The 22,650-nt window shown below is 38.8% G+C and overlaps 1 protein-coding gene across 1 annotated transcript in view; it reads left to right on the plus strand.

The window, feature by feature from the left end:
* RAB8B (RAB8B, member RAS oncogene family) overlaps positions 1-22,650 on the plus strand; it is a 45,137-nt gene that overhangs the window by 15,567 nt on the left and 6,920 nt on the right. The window contains exons 2-6 of the mRNA XM_030577776.1: positions 9,322-9,382; positions 16,857-16,917; positions 18,112-18,189; positions 19,293-19,382; positions 20,420-20,485. Coding sequence (XP_030433636.1) covers positions 9,322-9,382; positions 16,857-16,917; positions 18,112-18,189; positions 19,293-19,382; positions 20,420-20,485 — 356 coding nt within the window. The remainder of the gene's footprint in view (positions 1-9,321; positions 9,383-16,856; positions 16,918-18,111; positions 18,190-19,292; positions 19,383-20,419; positions 20,486-22,650) is intronic.

A 22,650-nucleotide genomic window follows, 5' to 3' on the forward strand; every position in this document is an offset into this window, starting at 1 on the left:
ACCTTTTTTAAATAAATAAATAAAACCTAAATAGGTTAGGCTGGATAGCTTTTTGCTTCTCCTTAAAGTAGGCCAAAGCTTAGATCTACCTTTAAAAGTTGTTTAATTTTACATTGCCAGTATTGTACTACAAGTGGTAGAGTTCTTCAGCTGTTACTTGATGCCATACAAAAGCTGGGGGTAGAACCCTTCAGGGTGCTGTTTTTGTGCATGTACCTTTTCTCATACTGTGTTCTGGTTCTGAGCAGGCCCATACAACAATCTAACAATCTTGCTCTCCTGAAAAGCACTAAGACACCTTTTTTTTTTTTGGAAATTTTCACTCTGGCTGCTTACAGGAGCCGAAGGAACACAAGACTAGTTGCAGCATGTCCCTGCCCCCCGTCACTTTCCTCTCCCTCCCCTCCCGTAAAAATATGCTGAGTTAAAGTGCAAATACTTGAAACTTAATTTTAAGTGAAAACTTCCAATGTTGAATGGAAATGCAACTCTCTAGAGCCCAAATTCTGTCTGAAGCCTTCATTTGTAGCTTATACAAATAAGATGGGACTCTTCTTTTTTTTTTTTTTTTGGCAAGGATGCAAGTCAGGAGCTAAGTCTCAAACTCTCAGTGGCCCGTGAGCCTCCCCAGTGTGGTCTGTGGGGCTCCAGCACTTTTGGGGCCGGGTCTTTCTCTTGGCCCCACCTGCTGCTCCCAGGTGCTTCCCCTCAGGGGCCCTGGCAGCACAGGGGAGCCGAGTGGCATGTGCTTGCTCGCTCGCTCCAGTGGTTGCCAGCCCCTCCCTGCAGCCAAGGGGCAGGGCTGTGCCTCCATGTGCTGCCCCTGCCCTGAGCGCCCCTGCGTCTAATGGGACATTGCTGGGGTGCTGCCTGAGGGCAGAAATGCGCAGAGGCCACCTGGCCTGCCCCGCCTTGGAGCCCCAGGTAAGGGTCACACCTCCAACCCCCTTCCAGAGCCCGCACTCCGTCCCCACATACCCCCTCCTGCCCCCAAACTCTATCCCAGAGCCTGCAGCCCCTTCCCACGCACACCCTCAGCCCCCAAACTCCATCCCAGAGCCCAACCTCTCACTCCTTCTGCACCCAAACTCCCTCCCAGAGCCTGCACCCCAATCCCCTACCCCAGACCTCCTCCCTCACCCAAACTCCATCCCAGAGCCTTAGGCAGGTGAAGGATGGAGGTTTTTTGGGGGAGGGAGGGGGCGGGTTGTGGGTGGCATGAATGACATTGGCTCTCTGGGAAGATATGAGGACTGGCACTGGCCCTAAGGTAAATTGAGTTTGAGACCCCTGATCTAAGTGATAAGGAAATCTTGTATGTTCAGGAGCTTGTACAGCTTTTTAAAAAAATCACTCAAGGCTTGCTGCCTTCCAGTCAAACAGCAGTGGATATTTCTCCTCTTCTTAATGGTTCTGATTTCCTGTTTCAGTAAGTCTTACAAACTTTCTGGTGTAGGTATCCCTTGTTTGCTGTTACTGGAGTTTCTCCTCCCTGTTGTGTTCCTCTGGGTGGCCCAAAAGTGACTGCTTGTCCTGTTTATTAACAAGAGACAGCAAGCCTGGTCTTCCTCTGCCTTCTCAACCCTGTCTAAAAAAACAAAACACACACTTGAGGGCAAGCCTATACAAAGACCAGAGACCCCTTAGAGGTGAAACAATGTTAACTTGGAGGCTGCTGTGTGGACTTAGATCATAGTGCTGTCACATCCCTTAAAGGGGAAGGCAGCTTTCTATTCTGAGACTCCATTCCCCTCTTGTAATTTCCCATTTATTGCAGCCCATATTCTCTGGTAGTAGGCAGTAGAGCATTGCTGCCCTTCATACTGGGGAAACTCCCACTGAAAAATCCTCTTGGTTTTTCTGGTCTATAGTCTCTGTCCATTGACATTTTCAGAAAAATAAGGAGAGAATGGTCTGTTGAGATAACAAGAATCCTAATAGAATTGTCAAACTGCCTATTTAAAAGGCCGGGATTGCATTTATATACCATGCACAAAGATCTAATGGCTTTTACTTGGAGAAGCAATGATATGAAGTCCATAACCAACTTCTAATGTTAGCTGTGCATGGGATGTTAATTCAGCACTAAACCTACACATGGTTAATCTGTGGAAATCCCAGAGGGAAGCTCTTAACTGAGTTTCTAGCCTAGCCATGATGGCCATCCTAAATGTTCCATGATACACCTATTATGTAACAGCATATATTGAGTTACACTAGCTACTTGACTGGAACTGCTGTTGCTGCAGCTGGAGTTCACAGGAGCATCCCATAAAAGCTGTACCCAGAGGCACTAGCAGTTCATGGCAAACAGCTAATAACAAGACTTGATAGATATTTAACCTAACTTCCCTTCCCTTTCCACTACAGTGGCTGTGTGTATTTATGCAGTTGAGGTCCTCACCCCAGAACAAATAAAATGCCATCCTCACGTATGCTGTAGTTCAGATATGCTATTGGTTGTCACTGTTGAAGGCTTTTATTTCTATCAAACGAAGGATGCTTTCATAGTTCTTTCTGACCAAGTAGCTTAGAAATAGCTATTTACTGAGCGGTAAGTATGTCATATTCCGCCATTTACAATTTTGCTGTATACTAGGATTCTGAGCAAGCACTGTGTAGTAGTTGAGCCTTCAGTATTTAATCAGTAAATCAAAAACTGGTTCCTCACTGCTTCCGTGCAGATGGTTGACAGTTACATGGACACTTGTTTCTGCTACATCAACTTGCCAAGAAGTAAGTATTGGCTCTTTAAATATCTAACACATTATGTGCTAGGAGTTTACTGGGCGTGTATCCCACTGCTAGAAATGGGAAGCATTGTGACTGTTTACACTATGTAGAGTGTAGGTCAGCATACACCATGACAGATGGGTGCAGTTTCCCTGCATCACTGAAGGTTCCATTTCCTGACAGTACTGACTTCCCATAAAGACTGCACCAAATAGTAAATGCGTGATTACGAAATGTGAATACTCTGTAGATTTGTTGAAATAGGAAACTAAGGATTAAATCAGCTTGAGTAAAGAGCAGACTGAAAACTGATGTGGCATTTTCACAGGATATGTTCCAGCTGCTGTGATGCTGATGGTGAACTATATGAAATATTAGCATGAGCTACTAGATCGTTAGCTTTGATCCACACAAATGTAAAACTCCAAATGTTGCATGTTGCTCCCCTGTGACTTTTCTGGAGGGGGTGTGTGAACTTCTTCAAAAAGAAAAATCAGATTACTTGAAGACCAGGCTCCTGCAGTTCTTCTTGCTGCGTGCAGATCTAAGGCAGGTGCTAACCTAGAAAAGGTTTGCCGGCTGTACCAGCAAACCTTGCTAGGGTAGCTGCAGCATAAACTGATTCCCTGAGTGAAATAAGCTATACTGGCACAAGCACTTTTATGCTGGGGTAATAACTGCACCTTAATTAGGGCTTTTGTTACTATAAAAATCATTATTATACTACTAAGTTTATAGTGTAGACCTGGTCTACTGTACTTGGAGTGTGTCGGCAGTATCAAGTCGAAACAGGAGTTTACCCTTTGTCATTTAAGGGGTTACATTCTCTCAGTCATGAGATTTGACTAGCACTTCAGAGTTATCTTTCATGTAATAGTAATGACAAATTATTACAAAGCCTTCTCCACTCTGATTAACTTATTGAATAGAAAGAGTTGGATTGAGGCTGGCTGTTTTTGTTTCACTGCCTTACCCCCGTTAAGAGCGTTACACAACTTCTTTAAAGATAAACTGCAAAGGAAAAAGAATTGTACCCCCTTGTTTCACTTTGATAGAGTTAAAAGGCCTGAAAGGCTTCTTCGGTATGGTAGTTGGGGGTTTTAACTGTAAAAATATTTTTCCTTTCCCTCTGTTTTTGATAGATCTTCCTTGAAAGACCTCAACTTGAGGGAAGCTTTCCCAATTAATAATCGAAGCAGTGGAGTTGTTTGGTTTTTAACAAACTTTTCTGTTAACTGTTTGTTAGGTATTATAGCTAAATAGGTGCTCAAGTATTATACCAGCATTGGTGAGAAGTTGTATGCTAACTACCGATATGCAATCAATTGTATACTATCAATTGAAATCCTTAGCTGGCTAAAGTGCCCTAGAGTAACTGATTTGATTACTCCTTTTTTTGTCTAAGATGTCTGAGGTTTTGATAGTTTTAGACTTGTATCTACATCCTCCTAATATGGCTTGCCAGACAGGTCATGTGACCATCCCAACTTATTCATGTTCCAAAACCTAAAGAGAACTTATAGATCTTGTGTTATCTACTAGAGGGCAAGACCTTCTACAGGGCTCCCTAAGCTCCGCGTCCACCATGTCAGCGAGGCTCTCATAGTCATGTTCTCTCCAATGTGCCTAGCTCAATTCCATCCACATCGTTGTGTTTGAAAGATGCAGAGTGGAAATATATCTGTGATTCAGCTTGATGCTATCAAAGTCAGCCAGGCCCCCAAATCTTGTATAATTCCCCCAAAGGAAGGAAAGGGATGTTACCACATTACCTGAAACCTCTAGCTGAACTTGGGCCCAGTGGATCAAGATATCTACTCTTTTAATCCCCTACTTGGGGTAAATATGATGGCATGGAATCGCAAAGTAATATCAGTCCTTGCTCTTCTCTGCTCCAAATCTGAAAGGCTTGTCCAGAGGTGTTGGATTTTTCTTCTAGTTAAGTTTTGGCTGGCCTGTGTGGTAGGGAGCTTATTATTCCTGCAATAAATACCCAGTTCTACTGGAAAAGTTGATATGCCTAGCTCTGATGGAGTTCTTCATCTGCCAGTCTCAAAGCACTTTCCAAAGATCATTAACCCTATTTGACAGAAGGAGAAAAACAGGCCTGAAGGTGAAGACTTGCCCAAGATCACCCAGCAGAGCAGTGGCATGTATATAACCAAACACGTTTTTCTTCAAGGCTGTGTAACACTACATATTGTGTTTTAGAGCTGAAGCAGTTATTTGCCCCCTTTCAGTTGCAGCATTGCTTTGTTTATAGACTCATAGACTCATAGACTCTAGGACTGGAAGGGACCTCGAGAGGTCATCGAGTCCAGTCCCCTGCCCTCATGGCAGGACCAAATACTGTCTAGACCATCCCTGATAGACATTTATCTAACCTACTCTTAAATATCTCCAGCGATGGAGATTCCACAACTTCCCTAGGCAATCTATTCCAGTGTTTAACTACCCTGACAGTTAGGAACTTTTTCCTAATGTCCAACCTAAATCTCCCTTGCTGCAGTTTAAGCCCATTGTTTCTTGTTCTATCATTAGAGGCTAACGTGAACAAGTTTTCTCCCTCCTCCTGATGACACCCTTTTAGATACCTGAAAACTGCTATCAGGTCCCCTCTCAGTCTTCTCTTTTCCAAACTAAACAAACCCAATTCCTTCAGCCTTCCTTCATAGGTCATGTTCTCAAGACCTTTAATCATTCTTGTTGCTCTTCTCTGGACCCTCTCCAATTTCTCCACATCTTTCTTGAAATGCGGTGCCCAGAACTGGACACAATACTCCAGTTGAGGCCTAACTGGAGTATTGGTATCTGGTTACAGTTTAAAAAAAGTGTACGGAATCTTCCAAAGAGATTTTTTTATTTCCAGTGGATGGAAACCTGTGTGTGTGTAAATCTGCTATGTTACTGAAATGAAAATAGCTTTTTAAGAGTTGGTATGTCAGCCTGTCATAAACAGATAGCTAAGGGTTAATGTCTCTTTCACCTGGAGCACCTGACCAGAGGACCAATCAGGAAACCGGATTTTTTCAACTTGGGTGGAGGGAATTGTGTGTCTGGGGTCTTTGTTTTCTGGCTGCCTGCTTTCCCTGAGCTTTGGAGAAGTAGTTCTGTTTTCTAATCTTCTGTTTCTAAGTGTAAGGACAAAGAGATCAGATAGTAAGTTATATGGTTTCTTTTCTTTGGTATTTGCATTAATATAAGTGCTGGAGTGCTTTGATTTGTATTCTTTTTGAATAAGGCTGTTTATTCATATTTCTTTTAAGCAATTGACCCTGTATTGTATCATCTTAATACAGAGAGACCATTTGTATTTTTTCTTTCTTTTTTTATATAAAGCTTTCTTTTAAGACCTGTTGGAGTTTTTCTTTACTTCAGGGAAATTGAGTCTGTACTCACCAGGGAATTGGTGGGAGGAAGAAATCAGGGGAGATCGGTGTGTGTTGAATTGGCTAGCCTGATTTTGCATCCCCTCTGGGGGAATAGGAAAGTCCTTTTTGTTCCAGGACCGGGAACGGAGAGGGGGAGTCACTCTGTTTGGATTCACAGAGCTTGTGTCTGTGTATCTCTCCAGGAGCACCTGGAGGGGGGGAGGGAAAAAGGATTATTTCCCTTTGTTGTGAGACTCAAGGGATTTGGGTCTTGGGGTCCCCAGGGAAGGTTTTTTCAGGGGGACCAGAGTGCCCCAAAACACTCTAATTTTTTGGGTGGTGGCAGCAGGTACCAGGTCCAAGCTGGTGACTAAGCTTGGAGGTTTTCATGCTAACCCCCATATTTTGGACGCTAAGGTCCAAATCTGGGACTAAGGTTATGATACAGCCTATGAAATGTTGTTAGAGCCTCAGCTATGTTACACCATAACCTGTCTTCAGTAACCAAAGTGCTGCACATGCTTAGCCATGCAGTGTATACAGCAGGAAGTGGTAGCACATGTCACTAGATCGACACTGAATGGGTGCAGCTCACCACTTCCTGTTAATGTAGTGAAGAACAAAGGAAATGTCAGTGTCTAGTTCACTTTACCCTCTCAGAATGCTGCAGTCACTTATTGGATTTTTTTTTTTGCACTTTTCATTGTAACTGTGAGGCTCATGGTTTTTCTCACTACCTGTTGTTCCTTGTTTTTAGAGTAACATTTTTCACTTTCAGTGCAGATACATTTAACGTGGTCTTTTTGAATTCTGTGGTGCTGTTTTGTGCCAAGAAATCCTGAGTTTTAGAGTAGGTCAGGTTATGGTTGTATAAATCTTTTCGTATTCGTAGTATATGGGGGGGAAAATACTAACCATAAGAGAATATCCAATGTTCACCAGAGTGGATTAGGGCACACAGTGTGCTTGGTTTGAGCATGTAACATATGCCATTCCTCAGGTAACTTGCTCCTTCTGGGGCTTTATTTGAAACATCTTAAACTCAGCTCTTGTTGGTGTGATGTTTTGTTTCTTGTGCATTGTGAACTAATGATTTTAAACCACACTAGTTTCAGAACCTCTTTTTTTTTTTTTTTTTTTTTTTTTTTTTTTCTTTGCATGACCATTGTTATAATTAGCATTAAAACTTCAGGCCTAGAGATGATGAATAAGGAACTCTTAAAACCCTCTGACTTAAATTGCTATTTTCCATAATATTCTTTTTTTTAAGAAGAGAAGTGGATATTGCATTTATGTGTTCAGTTTTAGTAAAACATTTAATTTTAAATTCCAGCATCTGTGAAGGGCTTTGCAATGGCATTCAGAATGTTTCCAAATGTAGAAACATTTGAATTTAAGATCTATTCATATTTTTAACATGGGGGTTTTTTTTCCTCTCCCCTATTGCTGTAAACACACACCTCTCCAATAAACAAGAGACTCTGATTATAGAAACTAACAGGGTGCATGGGACACACTGCTATCAAATGTTAAGTGAAAATATATATCTTTTCTAATATCAGTTATAGTAGTCTCGGGTGTAACTTGTAAGGACATGAAAATCAGTAACAGGAGTGCCCCACTAAATTGACATAAAAGTGAAGTTCATGAACTTCACTAACTTTTTGCAACTTGTTAATGAATCATGAATAATTAAAAAAAATCTGGAGTTGACTATAAATAGTCATTACATTAAGTTAAAACTGTTATCAGTAAAAGTTCATATAGTATCAAAATATTAATGTGAAGTTTGTAATGACAACATTCTTACAAACTAGTGTTGCTTTAAATTTCATATCCTCACTTCATTGCACCTGATATTGAACAGCTAAAATTTGGTGGCATCTTCACTAAATCAAAATGTTTCCACCTCCTGAGTGTGTAAGTCAAAGTTCAAGTGATTCATGCATTTGTATATTGATGTGTTGTCTTCAAACTCAATTGCAATATAAAAAATCCTGTCACTTCCTGTTTTTAGCTGTATATAAGCCGTTGATGCTAGAAACAGAATTTTCTTCACTAAATGTAGTTGTCCATTAAATGGCTATTGTCAAATGTATATTAGAGGAAAATCCATGTGGATCATAGACCATTATTAAATGTTGGTAACTTATTTACGAAAACGGGTCATGATTTTCAAAATGGATTGGTAATCTAGGGACTGTAGCAGATTTAAAAGGGTTCTGACTTACAAATGATGGGTGCTTGGTGCAATCAGAAAAATCAAGCTATCAAGTTGGACATCCAAAAACCAAGATGCCCAAATCACTAATCAGTTTGGAAATCATGGTCTTAACGCCTAGATCTGTTGTTTTCATGATTATATTCTCAAACTCTAATTAGGTGATCTTGAAAATTCTACCCAAAAGTTATATAGGAGTTACTGCCAGTTCTAGTCAGTGTATGCAACTTATTCTATTTTTGTAACTACAGAACTAACATGTAATGTTTCCTTACGACATTTGTGAGGTTATGACTTGTTAGAAAACAAGACGTGGGGTAAAATTTTGAAAAGTAAGCCTTGAGTGCTTTTATATAGTGTGTGTGTATAATATAACGTGTATGTGTATATAATCCATGAAATGTATATAATGTATAAATATCCATGATCTATTGCAGTAGGTCTCATTTATGGACCAGCCTATATATCTGGTCTGCAGATAAGAGTAACACTTTTTCCTTTGTTTGGCTATGAAGTCCCTTTCCCCTCTATTGCAGCTTCTAATTTGAAAGTTTGGGCTTATTTCATTCTAAAGTAGCCACTAATATTAGAAGGCCAGTTTGAGGTACTGTAAGGCCTAATTTTTCAGCAGTGTTGAGCACCCAGGACTCCCATGGTCTTTGGTTAACTTCAGGGTAGTCAGAACTTCTGACAGTGGGCCTTTCTTAATTGGGCCCCCAAAGTTAGTGACTACTTCTACTTATTTATACTGTAGGACCAAAGCTTTCAGAAGGGTCTTGGGGTGAGATCTTGAACTGGTGTAAACTAGCATATCACCATTAACTTCAGTGTCTGGTTTTCTGTATCAATTCAGCAGAGTAATCTTGAGAGCAACAGGTTCAGACTCTTTACTGCTTGCCTACCATGATCTGTACTTTTATTTCAGAGCAATCAATAGCAAATTGAATATTTTATTTCCTTTTGTCATTAAACTTAATATATGTTTCTCTTTGCCAGGAATTGATTTTAAAATCAGAACAATAGAACTAGATGGAAAGAAAATTAAGCTACAAATATGGTAAGTATTTCAATAAAATTAATGAATAAAATTAAATAAAATAAGTTTTCTGTCAGGCTAAATTACTCATGGGTGGTACAGCGTGATAGTGATGGAGAAGCTGTAAAACTGTTGGTAAACTCTGGCACGATAGCTGTCTGCCACCTTGTTCTTGGAGCAAAGGTTCTCATAGCATTTGTGCATGTGCGAACACATTGAGTCAGTTGTCTTTAGTTATGATTGACTGCTCCTGATAAAAAAGGAAGTTTGTTAAAACTGCATTTAAAGGGTTTTGCTACTCCAGAGGCAAGAGATCCTAACTGCGTCATCATAGACTAAGTAGTGAGAGCTGCTAGTTTGTTTGTTTGTTTGTTTGTTTGTTTTTAATCTAATTTGTTGGATCGATGTTTAATGTATTGGTGCCTGGAGTCAGACTGCATAATGGGAAATAAGGATTGTCAAAAGTTCTTGGGTTGTGGGGGAAGGAAGGACTGGTGTCCACCATTGTTGGTCTCCTGTCATCACTGGGAATTGTCAGATGAGTGCAGGCCAACTTCTAACAGATGATCCCTGCTAAATGTTACACAGTTTTTCCCACTTAAAATAGCAGGTGCTTGCTGATATATTTTAAGGGGGCAAGGCTGGAATGAGCCCTTTCTGACACTTGTTTTAACACAGTGATACTCAGACTGAGGCTTATGAACCGCAAGTGGCTTTTTGCCTGTAGTTCTTTGCAGCACATGATATTAAAACACTGTGACTTTAATTATTAACCAGTCAGGATGCTTTAACTATGTTCTTAACTTAATGCAAGATGATAATGTAATTAGTTAACTTGTTTTCTGTGAGAATTATATATAATATATATAGTATTCTAGAAAATGAAACCGTGAATTTACACTACTGTGTCTCTTGGGTAATGTTGATGGCTAATTTGGCTCCTGAAACGCTGATTTCTGAGTGTCACTGGTTTAACATTTGCATGTAATCAAACATCATAATAACTAAATAGCTAAACCTTCTTTTATCTGTTGGTGTCCAGCTGTTATCCATATCCATACAGTGTTGAGAAATCAGCCAGCAAACTTCCACAGATATCTGGGATTTAGCTGTCTCTGGATGTAATTGGCATTCATAAACTTTCTGATCTCACTAGTGAGATCTGGTCTTGTCCTCGGATGGCCAGGTTCTTTGAAACAGCATCCAAGATACTTTACTGACTGCTATCCTATGGTAGTTGGTCCTAATACTTAATTGTGCATGAAATTGTCCTATCCTATATTTGTTTTTAATAACGTTTTGGGGCACACGTTTTTGTTTAATACAGGGCTAAAATGTATAAAACCTGCCTCAGAAGAATTGCTTACACTTGTTACTGTAAGCAGGGCCATGCAGTACTGAATCTCAGTTGACTGATGCTATGTCAGTTTCTTAACTGAAAATTTGATTTCTCCTTTTACTATTTCCCAGAATGGATTTGATTTAAATCACTAGTCAGGAAGACTTGATTTAATCATGGATTTCTACATAAAAGTGCATTCTTGCTAATACATATTCTTCACAACTCGGAGATGTAGGTTTCATTTTTAGAAGGTACAGACGATACTTTTTTTAAGTGATTTATTTTGAACACTTTTCAGATTAGTTTTACAGCTATATCAGAAAACGAATGAATGGTTATTTCATTTGCTAAAGGCAATTGAAGCAGATAGTTTTCCTCGCAATGACTTCATAAATATCTCCAATTCAACAGGCTAATCATTAATAATTGGAGGCTTTTCTTGCCATGCTTTATTAGGAGGAGAACATCACCAGTCAGACATGTAAATTGTTTTATTTAACTAAAACAACGTTATGTATTCTAGATTTTTCAACAGCAAACATACAATTTTAACAAAACAGGCATATGAGTTTTTTAATTTAGTAAATATTCAAGTTTTTTAAAATGAGGGGCTTTTTGTTAATTGTTTTTAACTAAAATAGTTAAATGATTTTTTTAAAAACAAAAACAAAAATTAAATCAACTATGACAGCCAGGTCAACATGAGAAACTTAAAATATTGGCTTCTACAGCTAACTCAGTCGTCTTCACCTTCATTTTCCTGTTTGTTCATAATCTGGAAAAGAAAAGCAGGCTTTCCTGCTTTTTCAGGTCCTATAGGATTTCTCAATTTGGAATGAATTAGTCTAAAAGAAGAAAATATTCTTTCTACACCGGCAGAAGAAGCTGCTGCTGTTAAAAGTGAGATTGTCACTTCAACAGTCTTTGAATCCAAGTACGTAAGTGACTTCCATGAGTTTACTGGTGTGACTTTTTTTTTTTCTTTTAAACATCATCAGCAAACATATTTCTTGAATGGTTCACCCTTGGCTCAGAAGTTTATTGTAGTTGGCATTATGGAAGGATGATTGCTGGGTGTCCATGTCGTAGCCAACTCCTCTTCTTCAGCTTTTTAAGGTTTGACCCTGGTACCGAGTATTGAGAATATCTGCAAGAAAATGAACTTCACTACAAAAGTTTTTTCTCCTAACTAATTAGTCTGTTAGAGTTGGTAGGACAACTCCCACCTTTTCATGTTCTGTGTGTGTGTGTGTATATATAGCTCCTGTGAGAAGATGGCCAATGTAGTATGATGGGTCCTGCACTTTTCTTGGTGGAGGGCTAAGATGCCCTCCTGCTCTTGGGGCACCGAGGGCCCCACTAGTGGCCCTGGAAGGTGGTAAAGAAGGGAAGCGGGTGAGGGGTCTGGGTTTGCTCCTTACTCTGAGCCACAGCCCCTCTCAACCCCTGCCGTTCTTACCCTCTTCCCCTTTGGGTGGGGTACCTTTGGTCCTTTACCCCGGAGGAGGGAATCTCCCTTACTCCAGTTTTCTGATCTTCCAAGTCTTACAGCGCACCTCGAAGCTCCAGTCCTCTCTCCTTCCTCCTTCTCCCCGACTGCCTGAAGCAGGGGGTTTTATTAAGTTGCTAACAGGGCCTGAATTGACTACAGGTGCTCCGATTAACCTGTAGCAACCCTCCCTAGTCTACAGGGAACCATGCCTTAATTAGCCTAGGGCTTATATACTTCCCCTCTACCATTCTCTAACTGCTCCCTGGCCCTCCTGTATCACACTCCTCCCTATATGTTCCATTCTATGCATCTGATGAAGTGGGCTGTAGCCCATGAAAGCTTATGCTCAAATAAATTTGGTAGTCTCTAAGGTGCCATAAGTATTCCTGTTCTTTTCGCAGATACAGACTAACATGGCTGCTACTCTGAAAGCTGGAGATAATGAATGGGACATGCACTATTTTAATGTTTTGTAATTTAACTCTTGTCATTGCATATTTCTCTTTTTAAGATCTTACTCAGTTCCTTGCAAATTTCAACAGCATCAGCAATAAAACAGCTATTTCCCTGTGTTTTGGTCAAGGCTATAGAAATAGGCTTCAAAGTACTCAGCATGTGTTCAACATTTCTCTTAAGCCCAGTGTTGAGAACTTTGGTTGTGACAGTGCCATTTATTTTTTTCACGATTTTGTTCACGCACTGTCATCATATTAGACCAGTTCTTGATATAGTGCTCAAAACAGCCCACTATTGAGTTCTATCGTGTCTTGTGGGAGAGTTAACTTGGTTCCTCCCACTTTTTTCAAAGCAGCTGCTGCAAAGTGGTTGTTACAGAAGCATTTTGCAATTTCAACAACATTGGCCTTTTATTTCTGGAACACTGAAGTCTTTGGCTAGGAGATGCATCAAATGAGCACTGCAACCGTATGTTATTAGCTTGGAACTCTCTTCTAAATAATTCCTTATCTGGGAAACTTTGCAGCATTATCTGTGACCAAGCTGCATACTAGACACTTGATTTTTTTTTCCAGTTTGTTATAGTTTTTACTGCTACTTCTTGTAAGTATTCTGCTGTGTGTGCATTTCCTGATGTATCGATTGATTCTGTAAGGAAACAATTCCCTTCTTATGTTATTACACAAGCACATACAACACGATCATTGTGGACATTGCTCCATCCATCAAGACTCAGGTTAACAATTTCACCCTCTAGATCTTTTGCACACTGCTCAATTTCTCTTTCATATGCTTTATCCAGCAATTTGCCTACGACATCTGCTCTGTTGGGTGGACTGTATCCTGATCTTTATGACTGAACCATGTTAATGAAGTGTGGGTTCTCAATCATACGGAAAGGAGAGTTTGTTGCATAAACAAACCAGGCAATTTTTCATCTATTACCTCTTTTTGTAATCTGTTGGTTCTTATCACAAACTTATTTATGGTTTGTTTCTGGATGATGGAGAGATTTTTTTTGCTACAGGTGATATACTGTGGCTATGTGACATTCATGATGTGACTGAAACACTATCATTGGCAGATAACTCTGAAACTATAGAAAATGATGGTGATCTTGAAAGTGGATAGTCTTCAGAATCCTGTATGTTGAGGATGGATTTTCCTAAACCAAATAAGTCAATGCAGTTATTTAATTATTACCATATTGCTCATTTAGTATTACTTACTCATTGCATTCACTGGCACTCAGTACTGCTTTAAAGGTGAAATTGTAAAAGGAAGATCTGCCTATTTCGACTACTTATTTTTTATCATAACTGCATCTAAAATGTTAGTACCATAGAGTAACAACTATATTTTTTTGCTCAAACATGAGAACTCAAGGATCATACAGAAGGAAGACAAGCAGCCCTAAGAAAAGTATGAAATAAAAAAAAATTACCAACCTGAAGATCCTGCATGTTCAGACATGTTCTTTTCATCATCTTCAACACAGCTTCCTCCTGAGAAGGAACACTTCTCGTGATGTTGTTTCATTCGGGCGACTGGCCTTGCATTTCTTTGTTGCACTGTTTGCATTTTGCACACATGCCTGTCTTACCCACAGGTAGAAGAACTTCATTTAAAATATTCCCAAACTGGGTCTCTTTTACGGATTGCTGCAATTACACTGGTCTACAATTTTTGAGAAGTCGTCTGCTTCAGAGATAAAATGTGATATTTATTATGGATTTTGATGTACTGAATTCAAATATGACAAAACAACTGGCTATTGTTTCTAAGATATTTAAGTTTTTACGTTTTATGTCTATGAATATTGTGTAGATAGTTTTAATCATAAATTGTAAACCTAGGTCTTTTCATGTGTTTATGGTTGCTTTACATGATAACATTTCACCTGTCCTGTTTATGTAACACTTTAAAAATCAGCAAAAGGGTTATATAAATAAAATTTATTATGAAACAAAAGGCAAATAACTATTATGTACATAGTTTAGTCCTATTCAGTGTCTACTCGGTGCTTCTTGGCTTGTCTCTTGTATTCATTAAATGGAGCATCTCTTGTCACTGTCCAGCAATAGTCTGCAAGCATTGATGGGCTCCATTTGTCCTGATATCCTGCCAGGAGATTCCACTGCTGTAGTCTGGAGCCCAACAGCTCTGTCTTACTCTTGGGTAGTTCCAAATCCCTGACAAGGTCATTCAGTTCACCTTGTGTTATGAGGTGTGGTTCAGAGGAGGAGGATGGGAGAAAATGTGGGTCCTGTGACATTGATGGTTCAGGACCAGAAGTTTCTTCCTCGTCTGACTCAAGTGAGAGTGATTCCGGTGCATCAGAAACCGGCAGTCCTTCTCCGTGGGGTACTGGGCGTATAGCTGATGGAATGTTTGGATAATGCACAGTCCACTTTTTCTTCTTTGACACACCTTTTCCCAACTGGAGGCACCATGCGGAAGTAACAATTGCTGGTATGATCTGTTGGCTCTCTCCAAATCATTGGCACTGCAAAAGGCATAGATTTCCTTTGCCTGTTCAACCACTGGCAAAGATTTGTTGCACAAGTTTTGCAGCATATGTGTGGGGCCCACCTCTTGTCCTGATCTCCAATTTTGCAGCCAAAATAAAGGTGATAGGCTTTCTTAACCATAGTGGTTATACTGCGCTTTACTTCCCCACAAACATAGCAGAAGTTATCTGCACTGTTCACACAAGTACGAGGCATCTCTGCTCACTTTGGCTAAACAGAAATGTGTCCCTTTGCAAAATCAAACACTGACAAATGAGAGAGCACGACACTGTATGATTTCTAGAGCTGATGTAGGGCAATTTGTTCAGCAGAGTGATGTAAGCTTCATTATGATTGCATCATCCATGACTTCTAGGAATAACATGATGCAATTCGTATAATGTATGACGCAATACCAGCTTCAGATTGCATCATTCATTTTTTTGCCTAAAAAACACGTACTGTCCAAACCCAGTCATAGATTTATTCATAGATCCAGTCAAAGATGTATTTTAGTCATTTCTGGTTTAAATTGAGATCTCTTCCCTTTATAACTCACTTATCCTCTGCCATTCCCAAGTCAAGGGTCGTATATACAGACCCAATAGCATATCTTGAAAACTAGAGCCAATCAACAATTTTAAGCATCATTTTTGTTCTTAGTGACCCAGAATTAGTAAAGTTGGACTACATTTATTTCAGAAGCATTTTGGCTGTAGAGCAGTGTTATCAGTCTTCCCTTCTAGTGAGGGAATGGTATGGTAGATCTCAAATCAATGAAGGCTACACTCAGATCTCAGGACTTCTGGAATATGCTGCTCAAATAGTCTCACTTTTGTTTCTACTGCCTGTCCCTCCCTTCTCACATTTATCTCCAGACTTCTCCTTGTCCAGATCTATTCCGCCCCCAGCACTCAAAAGTTCAATGAGTATAAGAAACGTTGCACCTTTAGAGAGAGGTAAAGGATTGACTCTGTGTACACAAATTTGCAGAGGGACAGTAGGGTTGAGGTCTGTTGTTTCTCACTTCTATGTATTATTTATTTAATTAGTTTAACATGCTTGTTAACAGCAAAAAATGTTTTCTCTCTGGAGACACAAATCCACAATTTGAGAACTGTAAAAGTAAGCATCTCTCATGGTATCTTCTAGACTGAGCACTGAGTCCCATAGGTGGATAGAAAGATTAACCTAAATCTATACAGAAGCCCTTGAAACCCCATAAGATTGGGTCCCTAATCCATGAACTGTTCAAACTCATTTGTACAACTTTTCTTAAGCATTACATGAATATATTGTCTCATAATACAGAATTAGAATTTATAATCCCTATTCCATGATGAGAGATCTTTCAGCTATAATGTATCTTAATTAAAACTATCTTTAGAGAAGTTGTTTTCCTCAAAAAGCATTTTATCAAAAAAATCCAGTTTAAAAAAATAAAATCTATTAATTATTTATAGCCACTCTATTTCCCCTCATAAATATCAGTTTTAGTATAGTGGTTTACTGGTACCTTTTTGAGCGCAAAGGAGAAAGAGATATACTTACTTAACTTTTTAAAGGGTACTTTTCTTAATATCCAGGAGTATCAACACATCCATTACCTTTTTTGTTTTTTATGAACTCTGAAAGTAGTGAAAACAAGGTTTAAAAACAATAAACAAACAAGTGTCTATTTTCACCAAATTCTAGGGATACAGCAGGTCAGGAGAGATTCCGCACAATCACAACAGCATACTACAGAGGAGCCATGGTGAGTGAGTATTCAGAGTATATCTGTTCAGGTGTGACTAAAATCATAATAGTTTGCTTCCTTAGGTTTAAAGGGTTCAAGCTGTCTTGCTAGAGAGAAATTGTAACTCAAAGGTAGGGAATAACAGATTATTTCAGGACCATTGCTGTTTTTGTGAAGTCTGTTTTTTTGTTTCTCCAGTTTTCTGCTTCTCCATCTTATGTATCTAGTCACAATCTCTCTGTGGACATAAAAGCTTAATTCACAAAGTTGTGTTTGAGAAACTTGTTTTTATAAAATCACAACACTTTCCTTGTTTCAAGTGATAGCACGATAGGTGATATGTCTGCTAATATTAAAAGTACATTTGACGGAGTTGGTTTTCCTGCTGTGTCCCCCACTTTGACAGCTCTAGAATGCAGCAGCTAGATTCAGACATGATCAAGTATATACTGTCTCTCTAGTGCAAATGCTACTGATTCTAGTTAGTCAACTATTTGACTTCTGAATAGTTCCTTACATTTTGACACGCCATATGCGACAGAGCTATTCACAACATTCCATCACTGAGACATCCTAGGTCAGGCATTAATGCAGTAGTCTGGTTTTGCTTATTTTACTGCCACCATATTATAGGGCGATGCACGTGCATACACACAGCTATGGAAGGCAGACTTGCTTTGACAGCATTCAGCATCAGCCTTGCTGTAAAACTCTATTCATTTGTTAAGCAGAGCTACTTGCCCTAGGCAAGCAGAATCTTACAAAAGCTGTTCCCAGGCCCTTTGAGAGGTGGGCTGATGCATAATGAACACTGATACATGTTGTAAACGTGGCTTACTTAAGACAAATAGGATATCAGGTCATGATTACTTTATGGTGATCACAACCTTTCTTTCTAGTAAGACCGACTGCTGGCTGCCTTTTAGTTATAGAATTTACAAATTCTTGCTGATAGTTTAGCTAGTTGTAACTTAATGTTAAGAGCATAATTATGTGTAAAAACAATTGGTGACAATTAATGGATATTTATTGGGTCAAGACCATTCAAAATTTAATCTGAGATAATTTAAAGCCTTCAGAAAGGGTTGTTAATTATAAAGGTACATGTGGCTTACTGACATTTTAGGAGTTTTAACCACAAACAAGCAATGTGTACATCAAATCTAAACTAATATTAAGATTAGCTTTTTTGTTTTTTGTTTTTACCCACAGGGAATTATGCTGGTATATGACATCACAAATGAGAAGTCTTTTGACAACATTAAAAACTGGATAAGGAACATAGAAGAGGTAGGTGATTGGGAAAATAAGCTGCATCTATTGATACTCTCTAACTTCTCCAAAGCAATGATCAACGTCCGAGCAATTTTATTTTCTTTCAATGGAGGGGTGTATATGCTAGCCAGGTTAGAATGGATGTAAACCAGAGTAGTCATCCTTTGAGCACAGGGTGGCTTTCTGGTTTACCATGGGCTGGAAAGAGGAAAGTTAGAGACTTTCATTAAAAAATGATCATGCAAAGCAAGGATTTCAAAATCGCTTGCTTCCAGTGGGTGCCTTTAGCTTAACCTTTGCTTTGAAGAGATGAGAAGGAGAGCTATTTTCAGTATCTCTTGGTGAAGTTGAGAAATGCCTAACACTACTTTGGTAGTGTTAAGTGTAGATTTACCTGCTTGTATGCATTCAATACCTGGTTGTCCAAATTTTGCCTTTGTTCTTATGTAAAACTTCAGTTGTATGTTTGTTCTCCCTCACCTTATAAGTTATTTGAATAGCAAATACATTGACCATACTTGAATCTGAAGGCAGTGCTAGACAAATTGGGAATAGGAAGCCTTGAGCATTAGGTCCAAGCAAAATAAGGCTTAATCTGATGGTGACAGAAATTTATTCTACTTGCTCTCAAAAAAAAAAAAAAAAAAAAAAATGAGAGATGTTGAAAGAAAAAGAAACCTGCCACCATTCTCTGGTCAATTTGACTATTGGACCTTGCAAAGAAGGGACTATCCCAAGGAGACTTCTGATACCATCACATCAGACTGGTCACTGGTGACAAGGGTTAGAGAAGCCTTCCACTCTAGTCAGGAATGGAAGCACACTGATCTAATCAGGCAATTTGTGACCATTTTGCAAGCCAGTAAACATCAGTCTTGTTTTAATAACTTCATTTTGAAGTCAAGCAAAGCATCTACATGCTAGTGCCCTAGACATTCAAAATTAAGAAAAATACTTCATTAAGCCTTTCAAAAAGTTTATTCTTCTCTTTCCCCACTGATGCCCTTATTAGGGTTTTATTAGAGCTCTTATTGTCTAATGTGAGGATCTGTTTCTGATAGGTGAAGATTTATCTTTAACTCTATGCTGCTTTTACAAGAGCTTATTTTTCCCTTCAGCATGCCTCTTCAGATGTGGAAAGAATGATTTTGGGTAATAAATGTGATATGAATGAGAAGAGACAAGTCTCAAAAGAAAAAGGAGAGAAGGTAAATTTTTTGGACTACTAAATTCTTTAGTAAAGGCCTAATATTTTCTCTTATCTACTGTTCCTAATGATGCTGCTTGTTCTACTTTTAGCAACACCAAACAAAATGAGTCTTGAATGCCTTTATTCTTTAGAATCTTCTACTCACCCTAGGATGTCAACCATTTGTTAAGATGGTACTTAATATATGGACTCCAATTGAGCTTCAGTACTTGTCTCAAGTGAGATGGTCTAAATGTTGGCCTTCCCTATGATAACACAATTCTTCCCTTTGAAGGAACCTGAAAGGGATAATAATCAAGATGTCATTTAATTGTATTGTGGTTGATCATTCTCTGAATCAGACTCTTTTTTGCAGTGGCGAATTATGAATGTTAAATTTAGCCATATTAAGGGTAAAGTTAGTTTTGACATTCTGGGACACTTTCTAAGGATCCTGAAGTAAGGCTGCACAGATGAAATTATAGTTTACACAATCCAAGTATTGTGATACTGGCTAGGGGTCACTGGTAGGATTATCTGTACCTGCATATGAATGTTTTAATAGTAGTCTAAGACTTTTTTTTTCCTTAATTAAACTTTTGGTATCCATAGGAAAAGTCCTATTTAACTTGAGTGATTTCCATACAATAATTCAAAAAAAGCTACAGAATAGACAAGGTTTACATCAGGTTCTGCCTCTGGGAGTATTCTATGGTGGGGATACAATTCAGTGCAGCTACATCCGTTTACACCAGCAGAGGGTCTGGTCCATCATGTTCAGAAAACCCTTAAGCTATTCTCTCAATTTCTGTAGGAGCTATTCAAACGTCTATAGCAACTGTTGATATAGTCCTTCATTAAATGCTATACAGCTCTTCAGTAAAAAGGTAATGTTAACACTTTTCCAGGACAAAGAAAGTAAATTTGGGATTATGATATAAACTTGGTTACACCCTTAATGGAGCCACTGCTCCATTATTAGCTGACCTAAAAATGTCTTGTCACTTTGCAAATTTAATTTATAAATACCAAAACTTTTTAAAACCTGTCTTCCAGTTAGCAATAGATTATGGAATCAAGTTTCTGGAGACAAGTGCAAAATCCAGCATAAATGTGGAAGAGGTAAGATTGGAATTAGATTTTTTTTTTTGTCAACTTAAATACTGTTACATAATGTTGCTTGCAATGTGGTTTCTAACTACTAGCTTTTCTGACCTGATGCATAATGTGGTATTGACCACTTCGCTCCTGTGTCTTCATGTGCTGTCAATTTTGCATTATTTGAGTATGTCCTTGTAGCATCCAAATCACCTGATGTCTTCTGGTAATATTTCTACATTTGTAGATGGGTGTTAATAGTGACTTTTTTTTGTTAATGTTGCAGATAGTATAGTCGTACGCTCACTAGTAACTAAAAGGTGTCAAGATACTTAAATTGTGCATGTTTTTGGAACAGACTTTTATGTTATACAGTGTATAAATTGTACTAGGATACAGTAGGGTCCTGGACTCTAGGTGCTACCACAGTACACTAGTATTTTCTCTTTCCTAGAGAGAGATTTCATATTACTATTGGATATACGCCGTACATATGCATTTTCTCCCTGTCGTTTGCCAAGAGGACTAAATATATCTTGGCTAGCAGATAGTCTGCTGACTAAGTTGAAAGAGGAGCTCAGAGTAGGTCAGGCTGTCATATAGCTTCACTTGCTATACGTTTTTCCTACTTTTAAATTATGATTGCCGTCCTGCAGGACAACTATATATTTTGCTGCAAATAGCTGAGCTCACTGAGTGGACCACACCAGCACTGATATCCTCTTCCTGTAAAGGTCTGAGGAAAGGAAATGAAGCTTGAGTCTGTCAATGCTGAATTGCCGGAGAATCCCACACAGCAGTGTTTATATAGACCCACACAAAATAAGTTTCTTAAAATGACCTAAAAGAGGAAAATAGTAAGGACTCCAAGAGCAGTTACTTTGGTGCTTTCTTTAGGCAGGATTAAGGTATAAGTTCATTCCAGATGTCTAGTCATTAACAGATCTGTACATTTAAGCCACTAGTCATGACATATAGCAATCTTTTTAGAGTGTTTTTTAAAACTAATATTGATTGAAGGTGAAAAAAAAATAGCATAAGAGGCAGGACAGCTGGTAAATACTCTCTTCTGGAGGCCACTGTGTTCTAAAAGCTTTCCAAAGTATATGACACTTCTTTTTGTTTTGTGTTTTTTTTTTAAGGCCTCAATAAGCATTAAGTTCACAATTGTGGAAATTTAACCTGTGCATTTTTTAAAATAGCTCAACTGATATACGATAGCACTAAAGTAATTTTGTAAATTGAGAAATCTGTGTGACACAGTGTATATAGTCTATAGCTAGAATGGATTTCTGTTTTCATTGTCCTGCATTGGGGATAGTGTTTGACTTATTTAAGGTTATCACTATATCAATGCTTTGTTTGTAATGATCTGCAGAATTGTGAGACTAAAAGTAACATTAATAGTGGACTTTAGATAAAAGCATATCCCTTATTCCAGTTGTTCACTGGTGGTACACTGTGGTATTTCTTTTTTTGCTGCTTAATTGTCAGGAGCATCCTGTAATTTCATCATTATTCCTATCCTGCATAATTAAATGCAGGGAATACATTGGCACCAAGGGCCAGAGTTCCAAGCTAGCTGCCGGAGTAACTTCTAGAATTTTCATGTTTTCCTCTCATCTTTATTACATAGCTGGCCTAGACATGTCAGACTCAAATGTAATGTGTAAATCTTGAATCTTATTTCCAACCACTTAATTTCTAGAGGTTAATACTTAATTCTGTTAATAAGTGAATCATGTATGGAACTCAGTTTGTGGTGGTGTCATTTTTTTTCTCCTTTTATAAATGCATGCTTCCCCTCCTCAGCCCCCTGACACATAATCACTCCCATTCCTTCCCTTGAGAACCTTGTCTCCAGTTCTAAGCCCTTTCCTGAAATTCCACTTTCCTTTTGGTCCCTGAGAATTCAAATTCTCTCAATCAAGGATTTCTATTGCCTTAAAAAATAGATTCTGGCCATTACTCAACTTTGTATCCGTGTCTGATTAGTCCAACTGTCAAACACAGCATGGCACATACAAGCCAAAGTGGTTTTTGGTTGTGGGAGCAGGTGGTGGGTTGTCTGGGAACCCATGCACAAAGCCTTGGCAGGGACAAAAGGAAATGAGCTTTGAATTTTCTGTTACCAGCTAACTTTTTGAGCTTTTTCCACCTTGAATGGTGCTTCTGAAAGGCTAGATTCT

Source organism: Gopherus evgoodei, chromosome 10 (assembly GCF_007399415.2).
Source record: "Gopherus evgoodei ecotype Sinaloan lineage chromosome 10, rGopEvg1_v1.p, whole genome shotgun sequence".
In the NCBI taxonomy this organism is placed as follows: domain Eukaryota; kingdom Metazoa; phylum Chordata; order Testudines; family Testudinidae; genus Gopherus; species Gopherus evgoodei.